General features: G+C 36.2%; 1 protein-coding gene across 1 annotated transcript in view; it reads left to right on the forward strand.

Moving 5' to 3' along the window:
• Nucleotides 1-8,193, forward strand: part of GABRA1 (gamma-aminobutyric acid type A receptor subunit alpha1) — a 47,273-nt gene extending 39,080 nt beyond the window's left edge. The window contains exons 8-9 of the mRNA XM_008147646.3: nt 2,246-2,448; nt 7,882-8,193. Of these exons, the coding sequence (XP_008145868.1) occupies nt 2,246-2,448; nt 7,882-8,193 (515 nt within the window). The remainder of the gene's footprint in view (nt 1-2,245; nt 2,449-7,881) is intronic.
• The last annotated feature ends 4,699 nt before the right edge of the window (nt 8,194-12,892 follow it).

Here is a 12,892-nt window from a genome sequence, read left to right on the forward strand (position 1 = left end):
TGTGGTCATGGAATTTTGCTGCCAGACAGATTCAAGTTTTAGTTTTAATCTGTTTTTCCTAAGCTTCATTTGTCAATAAAATGTGAATACAATTAATATCAAATTATACTGTTTAAAAGATTAAGTGATAAAAATAAAATATGTAAATTTTCAGGCTTAGTACTTGCAACTTAAGAGATGCTCAACACACTTTTGTTCTTTTCCCCTCCCCTATAGCAGGAATTATAAGAACACACACACACACACACACACACACACACACACACACACACACACTCTTTATGCTATTCTTCACTGCTTTTAATTTATGCATGCATTTGATTTAAGAACACCTACTCCCAAATTCCTTATGCTGCTTATATAAACCAAAATTCACAAAAATAAAGAAATGAATTCACTATAGCAGGAATTTATCCAAAAGGACTGTATTTGTCAATAATAATAAGTAATTAATCTTGCCCTAAGTAAATATCAGGCTAAGTGCTAAACACTCTACTACTGTATTGTATTTAATAGTCACAACACTCCTCTGAGTTAGACTTATTGACATGAATTTACAAAGAAATAATTATTTTTAAAGAATGGAGCAGAAGCTCTGAATTGTGAGGCAATTTTCCCAAGGTCACTCAGCAATTACAGAACTGAGATTTAAAACTGGGTTGCTCTGTTTCCTAGATACTGGTATTTAGTTACCTTGCTCTTTGCTCAAGTTAATATCGGCATGTACAATTGAGAGCTGTTTTCCAGCCGATATTCTTTAAGACATTTGTTAGTTAGGTAATATAGACAAGGCCCCAGAACTTTCTGTAACACCGTCAAAGTTCAAAGTAATAACTATGACTCGATAAAAGTCTCAGTGTTTCTTCTAAATCCTATCACTTTCTAAAATAGTTGCCAAGATGATCTACCTTGAAATTCATGGAAAACTAGGAAATACTGGATGGTTTAAAGCAGTTCATAAAAATTAGCCACCCCCCATCTCTGTATTCCTACCAATTCTCTGAAAAGTCATCAAGTGGGTGAAGTATAGATATTAATTTTAGACCCCATTGGAAGATAGCATCTTCTAAGGCAATAATTTATTTACATCTTTAAAAGGCTTGTACATATTACTACATTTTATCCTCAAAAAATCTTGTGAATGACTGTGTGGAAATTTTCCTCTCTTAGAACCTCAACAATGATATAGACAGTCAAGAAAATGAAGTTTCAATCGAGCCTCCAAAGATATGAAGACTGAGGTCCCTGGAAGTTAATTCACTTACTCAGGTTATGGAGCTAATAAGTGGTCAGGTTGAGAGTAGTCACTGGAGCAGGTCATGATTTTTCCACATCATGCAGCCTGAGTCATCCTTACTGGATTATGGTGAATTTTTAAATACTTCTCAAATGGTTTATAAGGAACCTTGCAATAGTCTAACTATAAGGTGAATGACATTTAGTAGGCTGATAATATTAATTTGTTATGTGAACATTAATGGATATCATTATTTACATACCAACTCATATAATTACATAAATTAACTAAAAACAACGGACTTAAAGATGGCATTGGGGCAGCAATAACAGAAAAGGAAAGATTGTGGACATTTAAATCTCAAAATGTGTTTAAATTTTGGCTTTGCTCCTTCTGAAATGTATAATCTCAGGCAAGTTACATGCAACTTATTTTAGGAATTTCTTCAAAAGAGTGGCTACTTCAAAATCAGCAAAAAAACAAGTATAAAAGCAGAAGAGTTAATAATGTAACAAAGTATTATCTAAAGATAATTTAGTTATCTATCACTTATCAATCATCAATACACTATTATCTTCTTGGTTTATAACGTTAGAGGTACACGGGAAGAATATCAAACAGAGCTGAGGATTCAGAGTTTTCTGTGGATCAGAGATAGTGATCTATGCTTTCTATTTCAAAGAGTTGGAGAAAATGAGGGAATATTATTTCCTTTTCTAACCAAGACATCACGTTCAAGATGCCCATTTAAAAAGTTCACTATTTTATTAACAGCTCAACAGCAAAGTAGTTTATCCCTAGAAGAGATCCCCTTCAAATTGCCATTCCATCAACTGAAAACTACACTGGGATTAAATTAAAACTCATCCATTCCAGACCAGAATGTGATGAACAAGAAAACTTATACTCTGGGGTACTGTGGTTCTCCCTCTGTACAAGCAGCATGACATCCAGTGATGCCATTGTGTAGTAGCAATTGACAAATTCACTTAATTTCTTTCTTTACAGGAGTAACAACTGTGCTCACCATGACAACTTTGAGCATCAGTGCCAGGAATTCGCTCCCTAAGGTGGCTTATGCAACTGCCATGGATTGGTTTATCGCAGTGTGCTATGCCTTTGTGTTCTCCGCTCTGATTGAGTTCGCCACCGTAAACTATTTCACCAAGAGAGGTTATGCCTGGGATGGCAAAAGCGTGGTTCCAGAAAAGGTAAATGCATTAATATCCCCTGTGGTATAGCACTAATATGTCTTTTTAAACATATTAGATGGCATGTTTGGACTTGATGAAATGGATGAAGAATGCAGAGAGTGGTTAATGAGGATTGTAATTCTTATGTCATCAATGATTAAGTGCTATGATAATTTCATTCTTGTTAAAGAAAGGTTGAGTGGACAGATGTGCAGAGTAGATGCAGAAGATAAAGGAGACAAAAATTAATATTTCTACTCAAATATAATTTTCTATGGCTTCAATTGATCTGAGAAGAGTTTTAACAAGCCTGACATTAGGAGCAAATAAACTGACAACACAGCATTATAATTTTTATAACTTGAAAATCATAGGCTTTTGGTTACTTTTTAAACCTAATCCCTTTGGTTATAAACATCATTACTACAATGCCTCAATTTAACTGTGTTTGCAAAATGCATTATCTCCAATTATCAGTGAAACAAAGGGGAGGAAACATTTTCTCTTTTCAAAATAGAGGCATGCTTGCTTTAAGGGTCATAACACATAGAAATCACAGAAAAATGTAGAAAACTATCAAGGATGGAACTGGAGAGCATTATGCTAAGCAAAATAAGCCAGTTAGAGAAAGATAAATATCACATGATCTCACTCATTTATAGAATATAACGAACAACAGAAACTGATGAACAAAAACAGATCCAGGACAAATAAACATCGATCAGACCATCAAACCTCAGAGAGAAGGTAGGGGAGGGTGGGGGTATGGGGGAGAGATCAACCAAAGGACTTGTATGTATGCATAGAAGCCTAACCAATGGACACAGACAACAGGGGGTGAGGGCATGAGTGGAGAGGTGGGGGTGGGGGCAATGGTGCTATAAGGACACATATGTAATACCTTAATCAATAAAGAAAAAAATTAAAAAAATAAATGAGGGAGTTAAGTAAAAAAAAAAAAAAAGAATATCACTCAGCCCTAGCCAGTTTGGCTCAGTAGATAGAGCATTGGCCTGTAGACCAAAAGGCTCCAGGTTCGATTCTGGTCAAGGGCATGTACCTTGGTTGCAGGCTCTTCCCTGGCCCAGGCTCTGGTGGGGCTCGTGCAGAAGTCAACCAATTGATATGTTTCTCTCACATCAATGTTTCTCTCACATCAAATGTTTCTCTCTGTCTTTCCCTCTCTCTTCTACTCTCCCTAAAAAACAATGGAAAAATATGCTGGGGTGAGGATTAACAATAACCAAAAAGAGAGAGAAAAAGAGAGAAGAGAGAGAGAGAGAGAGAGAGAGAGAGAGAGAATATATCACTCAGAAACTAGAGTAGATTTGAAAACAGTTGGAGCGGCTATTTCTACTTCTGAGGTTTGAAGGAAAAATATATCAAAATGCAAGTGAGTCTTGGGATGGTAGGAAGAAGGGCAAAATCAGAGACAGAGGTTGTAAGACCTCTAGAAGTAATCGAGGAGGATTCACTCTTCAGCAGTTTTCCCTGAATTCCACTCCATTGAATTCTATCTTCTTGTGATGGTCCCTGAAAATACAGCTCTATGGTCAAATACAATTAAAAGAAAATATGCTGCTAAGGTAAAATTCTTTTAGATTTACCCTCAGCAACAGATGAGTCAGTTCAACACCCCAGTGAGCTACATAAGTAAAAGCAAAAGGGTTCTGTACAGGATGCACTATCATAGCCAAAGTGTACCAGAAGCTGGCCCTGAAAATCCAGCCTGCCTTGAAACATTCTTGCCCAGTATAAACATTCTTTGAATTTGCAAACCAAGAACTCTGACTCAGGTTGAGTAGAGAGAGGAGACAAGATACAGGGACTGCATATACCAGCTGGAGAGAGGCCAAGAAGGTGGAGACAAAGTTATTGTCAAATACGTGCCTTAGTCACCCATGGCTCCCTTTGTCCTAGACCAGAAGGGCAGCCTGAAGGAGAGAGAGCCAACCCAGGAGACAGGTTATCATAAAACACTGAGAATTGTAAGACGCAGCCCAGAGACAGAGTTGTGAAAAATTTTTAAATGTACATCTTAGGATTACTGACATATTCTACTGAAATTATTCAGAATGAGTAATAGGCAAACATGGGTGACATACAGTGAAAGTGGGGTGTAAACATTGGGAAATTTGCTTTTCTAGCTTACTACTTTCTTAGCAAGCTGTGAGAGGCCAAACATCTTTCTGATTCTGGCTCCTAAGTATCATCTGTTAGTGACTAGTGGTTAGATGAATGGAAATTTTTATGGAGACCATGGAATTTTGGTTGAGGCATTGGTGAGCTCATAGTTCTGATTGTTATTTATCCCATTCTGACCCCTACATTAGTCTTTCATGTGCTATGTCTCAAAGAAAATATTTTAACCTCTATCAATCTTTAGTCCATACTAGTCAATATATATGTATGTACTGCAATACATCCATATGTAATAATACATCTATATTTACATTAATCATCCTCATTAAATAGACAATATTTTCTATAAATTATTTATGCTTCTGTAAAAATCTTCCCACAGGCTTTGACAGTTTGATTTGCTTATTCTAATCTAGGTCTCATCTTGACATTCAGATGAAGAAGAATATATTTTTTTCTGGTACTAGGTTAATGTTTCTAAGAGAGTTAAAATTTCAACCACTTAACAAGGTTCAATTTAAAATTCAAAAGAACTTTCCCACAGGGTCATCACATTATCCAGTGAGCATACACAGCCTGCTTACAATCATCCTTCTATGGTTAATTGCTAAAAGAAATGCCAACTTCTTAAGAACATGGGGGAGCTCAATATTTTCATAAATTAGTATTTCCTGATAAACAAAACAGTTATTTCTAAATATTCTATTCAACATGATATTGCAAAAAAAGCACTTAATTTGAGAATTTTTAGTAGTGGAGTTATAATAAATTGACATGGGAAGAGATGAAATCTCCATGAACTTTTTCTTTAGAAGATTATTTATTTCAGTTTACCTAATAGGATGTCTGTCACTCAACAAGTTTTGGTTAGACTGGAACCCTTGGCCTCTCTTCAACACCAGAGTACATTACACATATTATCTAAAGGGCATAACAAACTATTTAATGTATCTATAATATTAAAACTCTCATTTTTAAAGAAATGAACTCAACATAAGGTCAGTTTGGCTCTTTAACGGTGTTGAAATAAATCATAATCTCTTTCTGACCTGTAGTCATTTGGACCACATTCAGAATCACTTTAACTTAATTATGGAAATTTCTATTCTTCCTCATAAAGCTTAACCAACTCTGCCTTCACTGCAAAATGAGTGTATACTTAGAGAAAGTGACCTTATTTTAATAAAGTAATATTAGAAAAAATAATAATATATTTGTTTTTAAGTCTCAAAATAGCTTAAGGATTTGGAGAGGAAAAAAATAGCAGACATGGCACATAGCTGGGAAATAAATAAATTTACCTGTTAAAATTCCTGACTATGGTGTCTAGTGAAAAGCATCAGGTCCTCTGGAAGTAATAATTTATCCTGATTTAATAATTTAAGAATACAAATTATTCAGAGAGTACTGCATCTGGTAGTTCAAGTTTAGGTGCTCATCGATGGCTAAGTTTTGGCAACGTCAATAACCAGGTTCAAATCATGAGGAATCCTAATCAAAATATGAGACTGTATCTAAGACACAGCACTTTAAAAAATGTTACTAGTAATTTACTGTACACAAAAGAATGAGAACCACTCTTCTAGACTATCGCTGTCCAGCAGATATATAAGTACACTACAAGCATCAGCCAGATATGTACTTTGAAATTTTCTAGTAGCTTTATTTTTAAGTACAAGCCAGTGGAATTAAGTTTAATAATATACTTTAGCCCATATATAAAAAACTAGAGACCCGATGCATGAAGATTCATGCAAGAATGGGTCTTCCTTCCCCTGACTGCCAGCACCGCCTTCACTCCAGCTCTGGCCCGGAGCCACTTTTCTGCCTTCCCATGCTGCCCAGAGGCCCGGAGCTGCTGGGGCTGTGCAGAACGCCTGTGTCATCGCCATGGCCCCGACCGCTCGGCGCCTGGGTATGCAAATTAACCTGCCATCTTTGTTGGGTTAATTTGCATACTCACTCCTGATTGGCTGGTGGGTGTCACTAAGGTACTGTCAATTTGCATCTTTCTCTTTTATTAGTGTAGATATTATCTTTACAACATGGAAACCATACAAAACATTATTAAGGAGATAGATTTCATTCTTTTTTTCACACTAGGTCTTCAAAATACTATGTGTATTTTAAACATACAGCATGTATCTAATCAGACTAGCTACATTTTATTGCTCAGTAGTCACATGTGGCTATTGGCAATTGTATTGGGCCACACAGCTATAAACAATAATCTACTCAATTTTTTGGCAATGTCTACATGACAGAAATCTTAAGAAATGCTGCAGTTGCCAATTGTTGCATAGACGACATTGATGAAGAGCTAACATGAACAAGAATTGAATTCTGGATATTCTGAATAATTCTGCTTTATCATTTGCCTACCTGAAACCTGGGGAGAAGGAGCAAATAATACTAACTGGCTCAGCAACTTATTGCTGAAAAACAAACCACCCGGCAATAGCAATGGCAAGAGCAACAGTAACGTATAGATCTTAAAATAACAACCAAGCATTTGGGGCTGAGAACAGCCCAGGGGGTAACTCCATTAGTCTAACCTGGGCTCACTCACAGGGTTACAGTTAACTGCAGGCTCCACCAGGGTGAGAAGACCCACAGTGGCCTCTCTCACATGTCTGGGGCCTGATGCTGGTGGGCCTCTCACATGGTCTCTGCCACTCAGTAGTCTGGTCCAGCCTTCTTCATGCGGCAGTGGCATGTTTGCAGAAGGCAAAGGCTGAGGTTGCAAAGCCTCTTGACGTTAGGCTCCTACACTGCAACAGCATCACTCTGTCCAAAGTCACAAGCAGGGAAACAGAGCGCAGCTCTTGATAGAAAAGTGGGGGAAATATTGTGTCGGCATTTTTCCAGCTTTATCAAGATATAATTGACACATGTCATTGGGGAAGTTTAAGGTGTACAGTGTGATTGCTTTGATACATATACATACTGTGAATTGATTACCACTGTAGCATTAGCTATTATCTCCACCTGTTGTATAGTTACCATTTCTTTCTGTAGTAAAGCATTTAACATCTATTCTCTTAGCAACATTCAAATATATGATGTAGTATTATAAGCTATAATCACCATGCTGCACATTATATCTCCCAAATTGTTAATCTTATGACTGGATATGGGTGTCTGCAATTTTAATTTACCCCAATAATACAGTCATAAATTACATTTCTTAGATTTTTAAATAAAGCACAGATTTAGGTTCCAAAGTGAAGGTCACTTTTACTCAGCAACTTATAAATGTGCTTATCTCACAGTTTACCCACCAAAATGTTTTTACTCTTTCTTTTATAGCCAAAGAAAGTGAAGGATCCTCTTATGAAGAAAAACAACACTTACGCTCCGACAGCAACCAGCTACACCCCTAACATGGCCAGGGGTGACCCTGGCTTAGCCACCATTTCTAAAAGTGCGACCATAGAACCGAAAGAAGTCAAGCCAGAAGTCAAACCTCCAGAACCCAAGAAAACCTTTAACAGTGTCAGCAAAATTGACCGCCTGTCAAGAATAGCCTTCCCGCTGCTATTTGGAATCTTCAACTTGGTTTACTGGGCTACCTATTTAAACAGAGAGCCTCAGCTCAAAGCCCCCACCCCACATAAGTAGGTCCTTTCATTCATATTCTGCTGTTCAGTCCTCTGCAATGGAAATTGCTTTCTGTTCTCAACGCAGTAATTCCCATCTGCTTTATTGCCTCTGTCTTAAAGAATTTGAGGGTTCCCTTATTTCCATAATTCCTACAAGAACAGACCCCTGTCCAGCAGTGCAGAGCAGAGCAGAGAATACAGCTAAGAGACAGGATTCTGAGAGAGAGAATGAGAGAGCAAACACAATCACAATGGAAGGAGACAGAACGAAAGAGAGAGGGAAGAAGGGGGACATAGTTCCCAAGAAAGGAGGTAAAGTAGAAGAAAAATAAAACAACTATAACTCTAGATAATTTGTAGATATATATTTCCAAATATTCTAAACAAAGAAGATACTATATATGTCAAAAATATTTTTATGTGAAGGTGTTTAAAAGAAAAAAATTATAAATGTTTAATGGAGAAAATTTTCAAAGAATCTATATCTTTATTGCACAAACTATGGTGTGCTTACATTTTGTGTTGCTTTTTGAACTGATGGATAACTTCAATATTTTTGTTTCCAAAGGTAAGGACCCCCATTCCTTCTCCTGTTATAAATGCCTAACATGCTATTTTGTTGCTAAGAGCTATTTTAAAATTCAAAGAGGAGCAGTCCCTCCTTGTAGAGCACATTTCGTCCAAGGAGAGAAATGCTCTACACAGGCTGTTTTCACTATCATCTGCGCCTTCATCACTGGACTTGATGAAGAATCATTTTAACAAAAACATAGATACTCAATAACAGCCAAAAATTTTGAAAATTAAATAAAATACTTAAAAAATATTCCCTTTCTCATCATGCCTATTTAGAGATAGCACATGGGTCCCATGAATCACTTCATTCCCATTATAAAGATGCTTTAGAGGGGCAAAAATATTTTGCAAGCTCTAGAATTGTTGAATGTATTTTATATACAGTACATTAAAAGCTTTAGATTGAAATTTATGACTAGTGAACAAAAATAGAATATATAAATTATCTATGTAAATATACAGCATGAGATTGTACATTTTTTACTTTTTTTTTAAGGTTGTGTTCTTAAAATAGTGTGTAAGACTCACCGCTCTTAGCTGTTAGAATGTTGTTAAGTGCTATGGAAATACCTTTAGAGCCTGCATTCAAGATCAGAACAGCTTGCAGGAATCAGGTGGAACTTCAAATATATGGGCATAACGTTTATTTACATAGAGAAAGCTTATAATTGCAAACTGCTGTCTGGCGTACAGTAGTAAATCAGTTGCTATCTGCTCCAGTCCTGCCACAGTTCCCTAAATTAGGCTCTTGTAATATAGAAATGAAATGGAAAAGCATTAGTGAGAGCGAGAAAATCAACTGTATATTACCGCTATCTTTGCTGATATCAACTATTTCGATGTGCTATACCATATGTAGCACCAACTATAAAAATTCATGAAAGAATGTACAGGAAATAGCTTTTATTGAGTAATGTTATTACATTTCATTTATACTGTAGCAATATATTTGTAGGTATATTATGTAAGGGCTTTAACGACAAGAGGTCCATTAATACTCCCTATGAAAGTTCTAGGCGGTTTCATTACTTCCCAGATGTTTTAGAGATAAATATTTATGCAGAAGGTATTTTTGAAGTCTCCTTTTTGTCTGATAGGGTTTCAGATGTATTTAAAATTAGCATCCAGAATCCACAGGTCATAGTCTAAGCAACACATTTAGGATACCACAACATAAGCCTATCAGGCTAGTTGCCAAATGAGACAGTCGGGATCCACACCCAGGTTTGGAGCTATGTCTTTCTCAAAAAGCTGCTATCCAATGATATAGGAAAATACACTGTTTTCCTAAACAAACTCTGGTTTCTTTTTAAATGTGCTTTATTGTTTGATTTGGTCCTGCCGAAATTCCATGAGCTAGGCCAATAAAGGCTGAAGCAAGGGTGTTCATCCTCTGGTATCGTGTGTAGATATCATGTATAGAAAATAAAGTAAAATATGGCTCGAACTTCTATGTTACTGTTTATCTTGTTATTTTTCCGTGTCAATCTAATGTGTTTATTAAAAGTATTTTATCTTCCAGACTCATCATGAGTAATGTTTGGTCTGTATTTTGCTCATTAGATGTGAATATTTCTTATTAGTCAGCTTCCTGCTATGCAATGATGGCATTTCTCTCATTTCTTAGTTTGTTAGTATATGTGGATAATATTCTATTGTATTAATTGATTACATAATTTAATGGAAGACAAATAATTCTATGTAGCTTTTCTACAGTGCTTTGCTAAACCATGTAATACTAGTTAAGTCTTCCTTGAATATAAAGTTACGCTGTTACACAGGACAGTTCCTGTTTATTACCAGGAATATTTTTAAAGATGACACTGAATGTTTATTGCACATTAGTGCAGTGAAGTGGCAATAAAACCTAAGATGAATTGAGGTTGTTTATCGCAGATGCATGTATTGCTTTACAGCGTTTAGCAAAAGCTCTTAATTTTATGTCATACTGTATTCTATTATAATAATAAAGCTAACATTAGTAAATAACAAGATGGAATGCCTGATTGTCTTTTCATATTATCAATAGGACATGCTGTTTCCCTATTTTAAAACATTTTCAGGTAGGAGTACCTAAAAGTGCCAATTATTAGCAGGAATCTAGGCTATAGAGAAGGTTTTTGAATATGTATCAGTAGTATAATCCTAAACTATCATTTAAAAATATACATTTTATCGATGCCAGAGAGGAAGGGAGAGGGGGAGAGAGACAGAACCATCGATGATGAGAGAGAATCTTTGATTGGTTGTCTCCTGCACACCCCCCACTGGGGATTGATCCCTCAACCCTTGTATTTGCCCTAATCTGGAATACAACTGTGACCTCCTCATTCATAGGTCCACACCCAACCACTGAGCCACACCAGCAGAGATAACCTATCATTTTTAATGAATCACTTTAAAAAAGAAAAATTATTAAACACCTGGAATCTAAGGTTACTAGTAGCACTTTAACTCAAATTTTATACAGCATACACAGAACAGCATAAAAATGCTTAAATGAGAGTAGAGCCTGGTCATACCTATTGTTAATACAGAAAATCTGTGTTTTTTTTTAAATCTACTCTGAAGAGACTCTGGTTTAATTGTTTTTGGGGAGGAATCTGAGTATTGTAGTTTTATTTAAAAGCTCCCCAGGAGCTGTTACATTCCTTAATGTTTCTATAACCACAAAGTCAGATGGAAGTACAGAATACTTACAATTATTTGAAAGACAATAGAAAAGTCATTTAAATGACAGGCATAAAATTGTACCTGGTTTTTACAGACAAGACCACATCTTTCTGTGTCAATGGTGGCCAGGGAAAAAAACAAAGTATATCGTACTTCTACAGATAAAGTATGTGTCTTCCTAAAAAGTTATTCATAACTTAGCAAAATTAATAATTTTAAAACCCTCTAACTCACTTGACTGATTCAACCAACATAAAACTGCCCATTATAAACTAGCTAAACCATCACATTCATTGACTTCTTGGTTCTCCTAAAAATGAACCTAGTGAATGATGATTATTTTGGCTATCAAACTCCATCCATGCCAGGGCTCACCATAATAATTACCTAAGGAGTGGAAACAAGGATGGAATTGGCATGATTGCTGGCCATCTGTTTGAATTTCACTATACCTGTTTGTTGAGACCTTCTGTTGGAGGTTTCTAAAATCTATCCAGCCCTTGTGAACAGCAAGAACAATTATCTCACTTGATTACGTTATAGCCACAATTCGGTCGAATACGTTGACTCCAAATGTGAATGCAGTTTAACTAAACTAAATTCTACCAATATTGCTGAATCCCTACCCTGTGTTAAGCATTGTGCTAGAATACAGGGATGTAGAGACAAACATTTCATGGCCATTTTCATTAAGGAAATCACAGTTCTGAGGGGAAAGAAAGAGAATCAGGCAAAGACAACATAAATATTGTGAAAAAAGTAGAGGATAAAAGTCACAACAGGGGTTCTTTGCTATTCTGCATAAGGTTACATAATTGAATATTTAGGAACTAATAATATCAAAATGAAATAAAATATAAGAGGTGAAATGGCCCTGGACCACAAGTTAGGTAACTTGGATATAGTATCAGCCCTATGAGTTTCTAGCCATTTAATCCCTGACTAACATTTGAGACCCATTGATCCTTCAGTTAATGTGGTAGGTCCTGAGATGACAGAGATAAAGATGATAGTATGCTCTTGGAAAACTCATAATTTCATGGGGAATCCAAGTGAACCTGAAGTTACAACACTTTACACTAGATGTACAACTACCAATAAATAGGGATTTATCCTTGCCTATTGGTATGGGGAAAGTCTTTAAATGAAAGTGTCAGCTGAGCTATGTTGTTAAGGATGATTCAGCATTTATCAGGCACTTTAGTGTTGGGGTTGGTTGCTGGTGATAGGGAAGACCTTGCATTCAAATATAATACATTAAAACTTAACTCAGAGAGCCATGAAGACTATTGCCAGGAAATTAGCATATGTGTGTGAACTAGACCCAAAAGGACCCTAAAGGAAGCGTTGGGGATTGTGGGAAACAGTGCAACCTGTCCCTGTAGCCTCGGTCCAACTATCTGGTGCCATGAGGAGAAAGAAGCTGTGCATCACTATATATTCTAATGTTACAGAAAAACATTTGCTAT

This window comes from Eptesicus fuscus, chromosome 6 (genome assembly GCF_027574615.1).
Source record: "Eptesicus fuscus isolate TK198812 chromosome 6, DD_ASM_mEF_20220401, whole genome shotgun sequence".
In the NCBI taxonomy this organism is placed as follows: domain Eukaryota; kingdom Metazoa; phylum Chordata; class Mammalia; order Chiroptera; family Vespertilionidae; genus Eptesicus; species Eptesicus fuscus.